The sequence below is a fragment of the Coptis chinensis genome, chromosome 3 (assembly GCF_015680905.1).
Source record: "Coptis chinensis isolate HL-2020 chromosome 3, ASM1568090v1, whole genome shotgun sequence".
Lineage (NCBI taxonomy): Eukaryota > Viridiplantae > Streptophyta > Magnoliopsida > Ranunculales > Ranunculaceae > Coptis > Coptis chinensis.
In genome coordinates, this window is record NC_141458.1 from 67,566,288 (window position 1) to 67,581,659 (window position 15,372).

The 15,372-nt window shown below is 39.6% G+C and overlaps 2 protein-coding genes and 1 long non-coding RNA gene across 3 annotated transcripts; 2 read left to right on the forward strand and 1 right to left on the reverse strand.

Moving 5' to 3' along the window:
- Positions 1-5,055: 5,055 nt before the first annotated feature.
- LOC147510501 (uncharacterized) lies at positions 5,056-6,107 on the reverse strand. Its single transcript, XR_015216803.1, has 3 exons — positions 5,806-6,107; positions 5,490-5,572; positions 5,056-5,217 (listed from the first exon to the last, which is right to left on the reverse strand). It is a non-coding gene; the product is annotated as an uncharacterized LOC147510501 (long non-coding RNA).
- A 5,649-nt stretch (positions 6,108-11,756) lies between these two features.
- LOC147510502 (uncharacterized) lies at positions 11,757-12,572 on the forward strand. The gene has a single exon (XM_086598156.1). It carries the CDS (start codon positions 11,757-11,759, stop codon positions 12,570-12,572), a length of 816 nt encoding a protein of 271 aa, XP_086454282.1.
- Positions 12,573-14,043: 1,471 nt separating this feature from the next.
- Positions 14,044-14,904, forward strand: LOC147510503 (uncharacterized). Its single transcript, XM_086598157.1, has one exon. It carries the CDS (start codon positions 14,044-14,046, stop codon positions 14,902-14,904), a length of 861 nt encoding a protein of 286 aa, XP_086454283.1.
- The last annotated feature ends 468 nt before the right edge of the window (positions 14,905-15,372 follow it).

Below are 15,372 nucleotides of genomic sequence, written 5' to 3' on the forward strand. Positions count from 1 at the left end.
AGTGTAGATATTGCCTTCTTTTAACACATTATCCTTAAGCAAAGTGTGAAAAGCATCAAAATATTTCTTCAATAAAACAACATGGATGTGAGCACCATGTTTATGATTGGGTGGGGGGGGGGGGGACAGCAAAGTCAGCAATCCATTATGTTATGGCTGTGGCAAATAGATGGTACACATAGTATTGTAATTACCTTTGCATCTAAAAGAAGAAACTCCAAACTAAGTGTGTTCTTATATTTCAAATGAATTGATTCCCACAACCTTGTAATGCGGCCCCTTACTTTATATCGGTTTGATCCGTTATGAAGTTTGTCAAGGTCTTGATAGTTTTGCATCGACATCGGGAGCTGTAGCTGTCAAGGGTAGGAAAAGTCCCAAATTAAACAGAATAGTATAACCAAAAAACAAAGAACGTAGGTGAAAAGAAAGATAAATTATAACCAAAACAGCAACAAAGTGTGGTTTGTAAAAAAGTGTGTCGATTAAACGACAGTGAAGGGAGATGCTACAACTATTAACCCAACCCATCTAAAATAACTATTTGCTGGGCTTACAACTGGGTTTGGATGGGTAGCATCAATTATGGAATAATATACGGGCAGCTTAAATAACACAAACAACCCAATAGGGAAAGGTATGTAACTAAATTAAGCGATGCGCAAGGCAATCATGTTAAGTACTTCTTTTATTTGGAAGACTAAGAAGGCATAACACATGAATCAGTAATACAAAGGACAAATTAAGTAGGGAGTAGCCTGCATCCAGTAAGGAATTAGACAAAAAAGAGATTGCATAATCCATGTATCAGAAGACCGAATTCGCATCCACATATAAAGCATGGGGCATTTGTGAGGAATATCTAAGAATAAGAACAAAACCTGATTGTTGATGTAATAACAAGAATTGTATCTTGATTGATATGAAGAAGCTGAACAAATGTGGTGGATATGAAAATCCAAAACAAATTTATAGTCTTTGGGAAAAAAAACTTAATGAGGGAGAAGGAGAAGAACCCATCCGTTACAGTGTTGATGAGGATGTGGTTACTGAAGACGCAGGGGTTTAATTGAATTGTGGAGGAGGTATAGAAAAAAGGGGAGTGCGAGAAGGTTATTATTAAGGAATGTTAAGAGGGTTGGGAACTGTTAAGGACAAAGGAAATTAATCGATATGCAAAAAAAGTGACCCCAACGGCCTCACATTGAAGTTTGCTGAAATCTCTCGGAATTTCGTCCTAATCGGAAAATATACCCGTGAAGGGCCTCAGAGAGCATTGTTTTTTTGCGACATTGTGACTCCAAGGTTTTTTTTTTCTTAAAGTTTGTTAATTAGCAATGCAGCCAATATTGTTTTTAATCCTTTGGCGAGTACGTTGGAGATATTGGTGGCAGCCCTGTATAATCCTCTGCCGAGTACATTGGAGATAATGGGTGGCAGCCCTGTATTATGATTAGATCTTGTGTTATTGTATTAGGTTAATAGTTCATGATAATTTTTTGTTTTTGCTGCATGTTTGGGAATGTGTTGATCGAAGGTAAAACTAAGGGCACATCACATCTGCAACATGGCTGGTAAAAGTATATAAGGCATGCCTATTATTGCGTATGAAAATTGCAATGTATGTGTGAACCCTAACGACGACATAAATTTAAAGGATAACTGATATAGAAGGGGGGTCTCCTTCCAACAGTTTCTGCAGGAGATAGTGGCATAGCATACTGTTCAAAATAAGTGGCAACCAATTATAAAAAAGCAGTTAAGTCATATAGTTACATGGATGATCAGTTGATGTTGAAGAAAGCAAAATACGGATGGAGTCATGTAGATTAGGTTAAAACTTAGAATTTAGGCAGTATTTGATAGATAGCACTGGGAAATAGGTCAATTACATTTCATGCATTTAACGTTTTGAATAGGGAAATCATTAGTAATTGTTAAACTAAACAGACAAAATATTTATTATTGAAGGGGAACGGTGGCAAGTTAGGATTGAGTTAAACTCATTATGTATTACAACCTAATCTATGTCATCCATGGAAGTGGGATAAAACTCGTGATCATAGGAGGTTTTGATAGGCGTCTTGTTGTTTTTGGTAGGTGTCTCTTCAACCTTAAGTTTTGGTTTAAGATAATTGAGGTGTGACGCGGTCAGACGATCAGAAACATACATCATTGCGTTAAGACCTGCCATTCCTGGTGTGGTTTGGGGCTTATAAATTGGGAAGTTGGTTTCGTAACAGTTAGTGGCTTGCTTGTATCTAGACCTTTGTTAGGTAAGTTTGCCATTTGGCTGCAAAATATAAATGAGAAATGACCAAAGATTAGGCACATAAAATAGATGACAATATACAAATTAGATGATGGAAACTGAATAGCAAGTGAAACCGAACCTGTGGATTATTTTTTTGGTAAAAGAAGTCTTGCTTATATGGCGAGGCAATGAGAAATAGACACCAAGTTTTAGGTTTGGAAGGGAAATGAGGGTAATTTTTTATAGGGGAAGGAAGTAAGTAAATGTAGAAGGTTGGAGAATTGTTGAGTATGGGAGTTACATATACATATAGGCTTAAGTGAGTCAGAACAAGAATCATGGAAAATGTTTTTAATGTAATAATTGCAGAAGTTTTAATACTAACTATGTATGATAGATTATGTACAAAGCAGATTTTTTTTTTTTGCTTGAAAAGAATTGTAATTGAATATAATGTGAGTAATGATACCCAGTACAACTAATTTAATCAGCCTAGCTTACCGGCCTGCTAATGATAATGATTGATTTGTCTCAACGCATGCGTTTGTGTGTATCAATGCAAACCAACGTTTAAATTGAATCTGGCAATGATTCCAATTTCAAGTGCCACACATTGCGGGCTCTCAAGAGCAATTGGAGAGTGGCGATAAGTTGGGATTTTTTAGTCGATAATTGATTTGCTTAGATGCTTGGTTTCATTGCTCAACCGTGTGCCACCACAATTCCAACTGAATGAAAATGCCATTTGTTATTTGCTATGCTTGTTGGACTTATGAGCTGAAGGACAAATAAATTAAAAATGAATTGGCTAGATTGTAATTGAAATGGTTAGTTGTATACCTGACTTATGGCTTGAACTGGTAAAAGGCTTTGTCAATCTTGCCTAAAGTAGAGACGGTAGTTTAATAGAAACAGCAAACAGTAATTAACTAAGTATAAGATATATATTGGTTGATGATGCTCAGATAATAATGACAAAGTAAATGAATGGTAAAAAATGGCGTAAACAAAAACTAAATTCGAGAATGACAAAGGTTTGTTCAAACATGGGATATATAAATGGCGCTCCATAATGTACGAAACATCAACAAAGCATGATAAGATAAAGCAAGTTGCAAAAGTAGTTGTGAGGAAGCAAAGGGAAACAAAATAAGTGATAGGTAGGAAGAAATTAATTGACGTTTTTTTCTTCAAGAGTCCCTTGATGCCCCCATGTCCATCGATGATGGCACATAGTCAGAGTTGTCAGCAACGCTTTCCTCATCATCACTAATGACGATAACATTAGGAATGTCATATTATGCTTGGAGAGTTGCAATTTGTTGAAGGAGGGTCGCATTATCGTTTTGTAGTTGTTGAGTTTCGGCTTGGAGCTGTTGATTATGAAGTCGCATTTGGCATAGTTCCCTTGAGTTGAAGTCAATAAGATCAAAATGGTAGATAGTACGAAGGTATTCGATCTCTCTCCGGGTGGCAACCTCATCAAATCCATTTTGGCTAATAGATGGATCTCCGAAACATCTCTTCTTAGTAGTGATGAATGTAAGCGTTTGTATATCGACCCAAGACTCGTAACGGCCGAAACTGAAGACTGCATCATAGATTGGTAGTGGTAAACCCACCTGATGGGTAATGCCATTTAGCAAAAGTTTAAAAGAAATTGCAATAGTGCTGCCGTTTGCCATTGTATGTGGAAAAAGAAACGAACCTCGCGGAAGAGATGATAGAATTCTGAACAACTTGCTGGTAATGAACTAACTCCTCCCATGTATTTATAGTAAGTGAGGAGACCTTGGAGTAACGATACATAGTTGGGAAGTCATGGGTTGAAAGCCATTAAAAACTGTTTAAAGAGTTGCTAACAAAATTTAATTAGAGGAATAGGAAATGAACAGTATTTGGAGGGGGAGGGGAGACGAAGTGTCTGGTGCAAGCGTTAAGAAGTTAAGATATGTGTATTAATATAGGAACACCTCAAAAGTCGGAACATGATATCTGACCCCGAGGGAAACACAATCCTAACGAACATGATGCCTCAGTAAGATATCAAAAGAATGAACGTCTAAGTTTTTTAGTACACTATCTAAAACAAAGTGTTTCTCCCACCACAAACGTAGATTTCGATCAGGCTGTAAAACTAAAATCGGGTAAACATGGCAAGCTAATTAACAAATCTTGTGGTTCTATAACATGGGAAGCCGACGTTGCAAAGGCAGAAGCAAACAAATGTGGATTGACGAACAAATACGTGCGCATTATATTATAAGCACAGCTGAGGTAATGGTTGTTATCGGGTGTGCGTTAGTTTGAGAAGAACTTCCAGACATAGAGTAGGTCAGTAGGTACTGGAAACATGCGAAATAGTATGAAGACATGAAAAGCTTGTTGAAGGTGCGGGTCCACATTGGCCAGTGAACAAAAAATGGGCTGTGTAAGACAGATTTTGTAAGCGAACCAAAGCTGCAGTTCAAAACCAATTAATAAGAAAGATGTTGGTGTATAGGGAATTAACCAAAGGAAGGAAGCCCAAACATGGTAAAAGCAGGTGTTTTATAAGAATGAAAATAGGATTACAATAGCCGTAGATACAAAAGGTTTAACACATTCTCAAAGACATTCTGAGAAGTGAATAACAAACCATGTACATGAGAATTTAGCAAGTTAAAGCAGACATTGCAACATTGCTCCAAGGCAATTATTTTTACACATAACAAAGTACATGGGAAACCGTATGCTTTATCACCACAGTCAGGGTCCACACTAGAACACTATGAGCTAATATCCCAAAGTCAAATGCATTGTTGAAGGCAGCATTTCTTTCAGTATCCTTCTTCGACTTTTTTGTAATATATGTTCTCTTAAGCCAATCAGCCAAGGGATGCTGAGGCAAGGCTTAAAGTAGAACCATTCTCAGCGTACGACCTGGAAAAGCTGGCACAGGAAGCACTTACTGGACCGACCACCTAGGTGATTGAAGACAACAGTAATTAGAGATGCGTAGGAGAAATATATTGTTAAGTTCCATCCATTAATAACATGACATGAATAGTTGTTAACTAATTCGAACTATGAACAACAACAGGCATTGTATCATGGAATATAGCCGATTTGTTAACGGCTGGTAAGTGCAAAGATACATAGCATGAATTATTTGTAACCACACATTCATGACTGAGAATGGAACTATGGATCAATACATTTACTAACTTATCTAAAAAGACTAAAAAAAACTTACCGAGTTCTGAAATTACTGACTTCATTGTTTGCCAAATTGATGTGGAGCTTCGCTGCACTAAGTGAGGAGAGGAAGATGGTTTCCTATAAAAACACATTGCCACAGTTTTTGCATTGTTACCATACATAATACATACATGATCACATAGTTGTAATGAGGGAAGTTGCAATGGTAACCACATTTTCTTGTTCCATGAATTTGTCTGTAATTGGTATGGGTTAAGCGCCCTATAAGGGAGTGACAACTCCATTTTAAACAAATCCCATAAAACGCCAACATGGTATAATCTAATAACACTTCTCAGAACGCAATGTACATCTTATTGACAATGACGATCTTTCGCAAGATTTGTTCAAAGTCCTTGTCGTGCTGCCACTGAGTCAAATTTGACCAACAATCTAGTCCAACTTTGTGTGACAGCCCCCAATGAACACCTTCAATGACACTCAAGATTCAGCAAGTTCATTGGTAGTGTGGTCTAGGTCTATTCACATAGTACCAATGACTACATCTTTGTAATCTCTTAAGACATCCCCGGCACCAGCAAGTCTTTAGCTGCCTTTAGTAGCGCTCCAACACAATTCACTTTAACAAAGTCTTGTGATGGAGGATGCCACCTGCACACTACTTGGTAGTTTTTTGTTTTTAGTATCTGGTCCATGATGACCTAATCTAGTTTATATGCACAGTTGATACACAATCAGGTTTAGAACTTACATTTGCTAACATTGTAGGCAACATCATCAAAATAAGGCAGGTTCGTTCACCCTTAGTGCTCAGCAACTGTCCATAATTCATTAATAGCCGGGCTTGAGTGCTTGGGCGCCCTTGTTATCTGTCCTTGGAAGTCATTGAAGTATTTGGTGAAGCTGAACACCATGCTAGCCCATTGCCATATATAGCTTTTGAGAACCACCACATACCAACTTCTTTACATATTGGTTCCCTTAGAAAACCACCACATACCAACTTCTTTACATATTGGTTCCCTTAGAAATTGAATACCGTTAAGCTCAGCTCTAGCGTGTACCACTTTTGATTCCTTTGCTAAACAAACATTATTATAGCATCGGTTTGAAAAATGTATACTGTCGAAAGGTCAAACAATCAACTTTTGCTACAAAATATATGAAAAACTTTGGTCGATCTAATTCTAATTCTTGGTATTTAAAATTCTATGACCCACATATTTTTCAGTTCAAAGCAACTAAATTTCAAGCTTGTGTGAGCCTTTGAAAGATAATTCTTGCACCACCCTTCTCAAATTACACGCAAAAGCAAAAGAGAAATATGCCTTAGGAAAACGCTATTTACATTTAAGGCTTCAAATACATAAATATGCACACACGCAAAATAATGAGATCAAATAAAAGGAATGAAGAGATAAAGTAATTAAAATCTACTCTTGGCATAAACAATTGGATAAGTACAGGCCTGTATACGTGTAAATTATTGGCGTACATAACATAGACACTTTAGTAGTCGTTTCACAGTCTAAACCCTATTTTGTACCTTTCATATCGGCCTTGAATTATCTATTTTTCCTCTTGGTAGCATGAAGTTGAAATGAAAGAATGATTGCAAACATCAGGCAACCACATACCAGGTTTAAGAGTTCATTACAAAGAGATAAATAACCATGACACCGTGATGTGTTGGTTAGCATCCTAACCTGGCACTTCAATTGTATTCTCTTCTGGGGTGTTCCTAAAGAAAGCTTGTTGTTGCATGATCATAAACCATTTCGTTCACGCTCTTTTCATCTCTATATATAAGCTCCATGTCCATGCTGTCTGCTACATTCTTATCAATTGTCTTGAAGTGCTAAGAAACTTATCAATAGCAGCTTCTTCACTGAATATAAGTATGGTTGCAAGTTAAATCACATACAAAAAGAAGAGAGCCATGAATCAGGATGTTTTGCAATATTAATAAAACATCCACCTACAACAAAAACAAAAATAAAAAATGCAACAGACGGAGTACCTCAACAATTTCAGAAAAGATAACATAAAAAACTTTGTAATTGTTAAAATGAACATGGCAAAGAACGATATCAGGATATTCAACCAAGCAAGAGTAGTATTGAAAGGCAAATCCTTCATTTATGCAAGTAAGTTTTGAGTGAATATTGTGTGAGCACAATAGGTTAAAAAATCATCCAACTAAAATACACTATTCTGCTAATTGCACACAAAGATTTGACCATTTTCCTTAAATGAGTTGGACCTGAAGATCGCCGATTCAGCAATTTAGTACATTATAATTAAAGGATGTATATCAAATGTCAATACCTTGTAGACATAGACAGGAAATACAACCCAATAGATTGTCTAAGATAATAAGCCAAAAAGAAAGTTATCCATGCAAACAATATGAAAGAAATGCATAAGTTACCTACTTAAACTGAAATGCTAAGTTCACAAAGACGTCAAGAATCACAGTACCTTGGTACTCCTTCACTGGAAATGAAATATTGTTCTTCCATGGCCGGGAATCTAAAATTTGTTCCTAATAGGGTCATTGAGATAGAACACTGTAGCGACTTGCTATAAAATGGTGAGATTAGTATTGCACCATCACCTACTTGTCTTCATTTTGTGACGGTCATGTCGATTTCAGTTGATTTCAGATGTGTCATAGACCACCATCGTTGGTCATAGTTACAACTACACTACATGAAGTATTTTTTGGGCTTTATATTTCCAACTACATATAGGTCTGAAACACTGAATTTAGACTCCAAAAGCAACTAATAACTCAGTACATTACGTACCTATCAAAAATAATATTCTTTACTTCATATCGACTTAAGTAAAACTGTTTTCCTGTTTTCCGTTCAACAAAAAAAATTGAAAATGTAAGGGCAATGAAACTCTAAAAAAATCAAATATATACATGCCTCTACTAAATCATGCATTTGCATCCCTTCGTGGATGACCAAGGGATGAGACTGATAATCATTAGCTATTGAAACAACTTGTGATATCCAAATACACCATTGTAGACTTGAAATGAGTTTCAAATTACATGAACAAAAAAAAATATATACACGCTTTTATGGAATATAATCCTGCACAAACAATTAACCAAGCCTGCCTATTGCTTTGTAATCCATTTTACTACGTATTTTTTTATGAGAAATATGCATTATAAGGCATACCTCAGATAACCACAGGGTTGACAAACAACACTGAGAGTTGCAAAGAGAGAACCAAAGTTACCGAGTTAGTACTTGTTTTGAGTGTGAAGTCCACTGCTGACAATGTCAATGAGCAAAGTAAGGAGATGAGTGAAACAACCACGCTCAAATTACAGAAATTGTTCACCTTCCTTGGCAAAACCGAAATCCACTTGAGCGGGGGTAGATGGAGGGGCAGAAAGTGGGAGATGGAAAACGAAGAGTTTAGACTGGTTAAATTGGTGGGAAGTTCGGCGGGCATTTTAATAGCTGGCGTTTTTAATTCTAAATGGTCGAGGTGCCTATCCAGGTGTCTTAAGTCTTGACCCTCGATTTATAGAGATTTAAACAACAAAGATTTGAATCCTATCCCTCTCAGTACTACATCACCTTAAAGAATACCATTGAAACCTTTTGACAAATCAATTGCAATGGTTTAGATTAGATGAATATCCTAAGGTCAGAATGAAATTCTAATTCCTATGCATTCATAAATAAAAGTTGGCATTCCCACTCTTCCTTCTCAATACCGGTGAATTAAGCTAAAGACAAATCTATATCTAGAAAAATAGATTAAGGATTGAATACCAACACACATCAGGATCCTCAGCCATCCGTGTCAAATCTGCTCTAGCATCCTTGGCCAATGCATTTATGTTGCGTACCGTTGTACCCTGGTGATTGTACATTCATAATAGGAAAATGTATATTAGACTGGGATAAAGAGTTCTAAACCTGTAGCAAGTAACAACAAACTCAGAAGCTAATACAAAGCTAATAAACATATACGACCAGTTGCCTCTGCAAAACTATGTGACACATTAGTGATATTGAATACAATTGTTCCTAGAACTTGTTCCCAGAAGTTTCTTACATGTGGTTCTTCTGATTTTAAGTGTCGTCGATGCAAATAAGGAAAAATGAAAAAGTGAGAACGATAGCATACACAAAAAGGAAATACATTCATAGGTTAATGTCTGAAACAAAGGGTTACTATCATACGAAGTGGATACTCGGTGATTGGTATTTCTACTCCTATTAATATTATGATTCGACTCCCTGGTAAAATCTTGCTATGTCATTTTGACCTTTCCCGTCCAAACACAAACCATTAAGAGGAGAGTTAATTGAAAAACGATCTGTTAAGAAATTACTCCACTAAGTGGAGTAGGAAAATATCTTCAAAATAACTAATATAGCAAGTAAATAAAGCATGGAGTCGTAAACTGCCACTGAAGTAATAAACTCGAGAAAAAATTAAAGTTTAAGTACCCATCACTTGTTACATACTTTTTTGCTAATATTCCACCTCACTGCTAACCCTAAGAAGAAATTTAAACAACAAAGATTTGAATCCCAGCCCTGGGGTGTCTCAGAAATTTATAGTAATTTGAGTTCATTCTGCTTTTTCTGGGTATGTTATCAGTACTACATCACCTTAAAGAAGACCATTGAAACCTTTCGGTTTTGGTTTTGGTTTTGGTTTTGTTCTTGTTCTTCTTGTTCTTGGTTTCTTCTTGTTCTTGGTTTTCCAACAATTATTAGATAAAACTATTACTGACAAAGTCCAATTCTTTGTTGTTTTTTTCAACACAAATCCTACATTCTAAGCAATAGAAATAAACCCGTTAATTAGAAAATTAAATCTTATGAAAGCACATATTAAACTAAGGATATTAAACAAAACATGTTGATATTAACCTTGATTTAACAATGAAAAAAAAATGACAAAGAAAAACATGCGTCAACTAATAAGTCATATCAAGTATACAAAGAATCAAAGAAATAGCTTAACAAAAAGAAAAGAGGTGTAGGTTTCTCAAAACTAAGGAAGTATGAATTTTGATTCAATTAAATGAAGTGTATAGGACGTATACATGACCTAGGAGGTTAGTGGTAACTATGGGACCGGATGCGGTAGAGCTGGGGAAGACAGGTTGCACAGGATCAAATCTGCGTTATCCCAACCGTTCTGGAACTGCTGCGAGACGTGGAGAGAGGGAGAGCGGAACTATAACTGCAAGATAACTGCCGCGATACATGGAGGGAGAGGGGACCATGGAGGAAAAAGGGGGATAAAAAGAAAGAAGGGTGAGAAAAAGAGAGAGAGAGAGAGAAGTAAGAGAGGACGAGAGAGAGACTTGTGAGATTATAGGTTGTAATACTAGCTTATACATTTTGGCGCCGTCTGTGGGGAATCTGAGAGAAAATGGCTACAGTAGTGAAGAGAGGAGTAGGAAGACCTAAGAAGGGAGCAGTCAGAGAAACCATTGAGGAAGTAGAGAGTGCTGAGATGGAAGGGGTAGGAGAGGAAAAAGTATCAAATGTGGCGGCAGACGCCACCAGACTTCTGCAGGAGGAGATAGTTAGGTTAAGAGAGGAGAATGATGAGTTGAGAAAGGAGAGGGACATTACACGGGGTGGAACGGAGCATGGGGATCCCAGGGGCAGTGAAGCGGAAGGGGAGAATGTAGAGTGCCCGCTACCGGACGTCGAACCAACAGTGGGCATTACTTTAGGGGTGGTTCAAGCTATGATCGAGAGAGATCGGGAAGTGAATCGCGTAGCAGAAAGAGTGAACCAGAGCACAGCGCAGAAGGAGGTGGCGAGCCTCAATAAAAATCCGCTGGCAGATTCAATATGGAATTCCGAAGTACCTAAGAGGTTCTCCCAGCCCAGGTTTGAACGGTATGATGGGAAAGGAGACCCCACTGATCATTTGCACCATTTTCGGCAGCAGATGCCGTTATGGCAAGAGAATAAATATGATGGGCTTCGTTGTATGATGTTCCTGGGAGAAAGAGGACAGAGAAAGAGGATCTTACAGAGGGGAGAAACGAAGGCCAGAGAGAACACTAGATCCGAACAGAAGAGAGGTGCGAGAGAGAAGGCCATACCGCGAAATAGAACAGACTCCTTTTAACCGACCATTAGAGGAAATCTTGTCTCTAATTAAGGAGCACCAATATTATGAGGGGCCGTGGAGTATCCCAAGGGAGATAGAAGGGAAACCATTTTGCGAGTATCATCAAATCAGAAACCATGCAACGAACGAATGTTATGCCTTGAAGTGGTTAGTAGAGAGGATGATTGAAAAAGGAATGCTCAAAGAGTTTGTCACTGAGGTGCGTCAAGCCGATAGGGTGTCAGCGCCGGCTAGGATTTTGGGTACGATCAATGTCATCTTTAGTGGAGAGACTCTGGGGAGGAATGCACATAGGGACAAAGTAAGGAAGACAGCAAGCCTACGACAGGTGAATGAGGTGGTGAGTGTACCGCGGTTAGTTAGCAGAGCCGCGATGGCCAACGAGATCATTATGTTCACCCCGAAAGATTTGAATCCGATAATTTCGCCGCATAAGGACGCCTTGGTGATTACCATAGCAATGGGGAATTATCTAGTTCGGAGGGTATTGATAGACTGCGGCAGTTCAGTTGATTTGTTGTTTAAAGGGGCCATGGAGGAGATGAACATCGACAGAAACCAGTTGAAGGTTCCTCAAACCAATTTGTATGGGCTCAACGGTAGTATGACAGAGCCCATAGGGGAAGTAACGCTGCCGGTGACTGTAGGCTCGTCGACGGTATTCACTAGATTCATGGTGGTGGACACTGCGTCGCAGTATAACGCAATTTTAGAAAGAAAATGGATTCATGAAATGAAAGCCATTCCATCGACATATTACCAAGTGATCCGCTTCCCCACGAATGAGGGAACATATGAAATCAGGGGGGATCAAAGGGGCGCAAAACATCCAGCAGATCACGGTGAAGAGTTTGGTCCGAGGAACAAATGGGAAAGGGCCATCTCAGGAACAAGGATTTGCGTAGCAACTACAGGAAGCGGCAGTGACAAAAGGGTGCGAGCCGCCGTTCGGACCGAAGACATTGGATGCAATTGAAGTAGTTAACTTGGGAGTGGGAGTTAAAGAGAAATTTACATCCATAGGGACTGATTTGCACGAAGAATGGAAAAAGAAGCTAGTACGGTTCTTGACAGAAAATTCAAGTGTGTTCGCGTGGGCGATTGAGGATATCGCGGGTTTAGACCCAGAGTTTGCATGTCACCACTTGCACATGAATGAAAGTGCCAAGCCGGTTAGACAAAAAATGAGAAGCTTACGTCCCAAATATGCTGAGGCTATTCGCGAGGAGGTGGCACGATTGAAAGGGGCGGGGATAATAAGGGAGGTAGAATACACAGAATGGTTATCTAACGTAGTCGCGGTCACGAAAAAGAACGGCAAGGTCAGGATGTGTGTTGACTTCACGAACGTAAACAAGGAGTGCCCAAAGGATTGTTACCCAATGCCGCGGGTGGACGAGTTAGTGGACAGAACTGCAGGGTTCAAAGTGTTCTCTTTCATGGACGCGTCCATGGGGTATAATCAGTTCGCTATGCATGGCCCAGATCAGGAAAAGACCACGTTCGTAGTGGAGGGGGGCACATACTGTTACACCAGGATGCCCTTTGGTTTGAAAAATGCTGGGGCGACATTCCAAAGATTAGGAGAAAAAATGTTTCAAGGGAAGATTCGAAAGGGGATGGAGATATATATTGATGATATGGTGGAAAAGAGCATGTCGGATGAGGAACACTTGGAAAGTCTTCAGGAAACTTTTCGTATACTGCAGGCACATAAACTGAAACTCAACCCCGAGAAGTGTACTTTTGGGGTAACTTCTGGAAAGTTCTTAGGTTACATAGTTACACACCGCGGTATAGAGGCAAATCCTAAACAGATCAGATCGTTGATAGAAATGCCGTCCCCTCAAAATGTGAAGGAGGTGCAAAGTTTAGCAGGGAGAGTGACAGCACTTAACCGATTCATTTCAAAATCATCGGATAAATGTCGACCACTGTATCAATTATTGAGGAAAACACAAGACTTCAAGTGGACCGTGGAATGTGAAGAAGCCTTCCAAGAGTTGAAGAATTATCTAGGGAAGGCGCCTTTATTGTCGCGACCGGAACAGGGGGAAACACTATATTTGTATTTGGGAGTTTCGGAGTACTCGGTGAGTTCGGTCTTGGTGCGCGTCGTTGACAAAGTAGAAAAGCCAGTGTACTTTCAAAGCAAGACCATGTTAGAAGCAGAGACCCGATATAGCCGAATTGTGAAATACGCTTTGGCTTTGGTATTTTCTGCCCTAAAGTTGAAACCTTATTTCGAGGTGCACTCAGTGGTAGTAATAACAAATCTGCCTCTCAAGCAGGCATTGAGGGCAGAAAAGTCAGGAAGAATGCTAAAATGGGTGGTAATGCTGAGTTGCTATGAAATTCAGTACCACATCAGAACCGCAGAAAAAGCACAAGCGATGGCGGAGGTATTGGCAGAGTTCCCAGCCGAGGACCCGATGTGGGGTTAGGAGATGGTAATGGACCACGAAGGAGAGCCTAACCACGACCCATTGGACCCATGGGATGCCCGGAATGGGTGGAGAGTTTTTGCGGATGGCTCCGCTACTAATACAGGGAACGGAATAGGCGTAGTCCTGGTAACTCCAGAGAATACTAGGCTGGAGTTATCAATGAAACTGGGATTCGCGGCTTCAAATAATGAATCAGAGTATGAAGCTGTAATAGCGGGTTTAGATTTGGCACAAGATCTGGGCTTGAGCGAGTTATCTGTTTACTCTGATTCTAACCTGGTGGTATGCCAAGTGAATGGGGGATTTGTGGCTCGCTGCCCGAGGATGGCAAGATACTTGGAGGTCCTACAGAGGAAAGCAAGCAAATTCAGTAAGATCAAGTTTACCCATTTAAATTGTGGAGAAAATAGACATGCCGATGCATTAGCTTATGTTGCGGCGGTATTACCAGGTTCGGAGGGGCGATCTATTGAAATAAGGGTGTTGAACAATCCCAGTACCACGGAAGGAGAGTATGTTTGTCTTACCACCGAAATTGATCCTGATTGGATAGCTCCCATCAAGACTTTCCTGATGGGGGTAGAGATTGAAAACACACAGGAGAGGCGTAGAATGGAACAGCTGAGCCAAAGATACACTTTGCTAGATGGGAACCTATATAGAAGAAGTTTCGGCCGACCAATGTTAAAATGCATAGGGCCGCCGCATGTTCATGTAGTGCTAGCCGAAGTGCACGAAGGGGATTGTGGAAGTCATTCAGCGGGGCGAACAACCACACACCGTTTGCTCTCACAGGGATACTTTTGGCCACACATGAAGAGAGATGCCACAGAGTATGCCAAAAGATGCGAAAAGTGCTAGAGGTTTGCACCGCTGATTCATGCGCCGGCTGAGCCGTTACACAGTGTGCTCAGCCCGTGGCCGTTCGCCATGTGGGCAATGGATATAGTTGAACCGCTGCCCATGGAAAGCGGTAAAAGGAGGTTTATGTTAGCGGCAATAGACTATTTTACCAAGTGGGTTGAGGGAGTGGCGCTGCAACAAGTCAAGGAAGAGAATGTGAACAAATTCCTATGGGAGAATATCATTTGCAAGTTTGGATTGCCACATACAATCATCGCGGATAATGGGACACAGTTTACCGAGAAGAAAGTCCGAAATTTCCTTCAAGCATTCAAAGTGAAGCAAGGGTTATCAGCCCCCTACAATCCGGAGGGAAATGGACAGGCCGAGGCTTCAAACAAAGTCATTATGCTTAACCTTAAGAAAACACTGGAGGAGCGGAAGGGAGCATGGGCTGAACAGTTACCTCATGTGTTGTGGGCATAT

Bases quoted from the DNA above. Each gene is read 5' to 3' on its own strand.
- LOC147510502 (XM_086598156.1), top strand. From the start codon at position 11,757: ATGATTGAAAAAGGAATGCTCAAAGAGTTTGTCACTGAGGTGCGTCAA.
- LOC147510503 (XM_086598157.1), top strand. From the start codon at position 14,044: ATGGTAATGGACCACGAAGGAGAGCCTAACCACGACCCATTGGACCCA.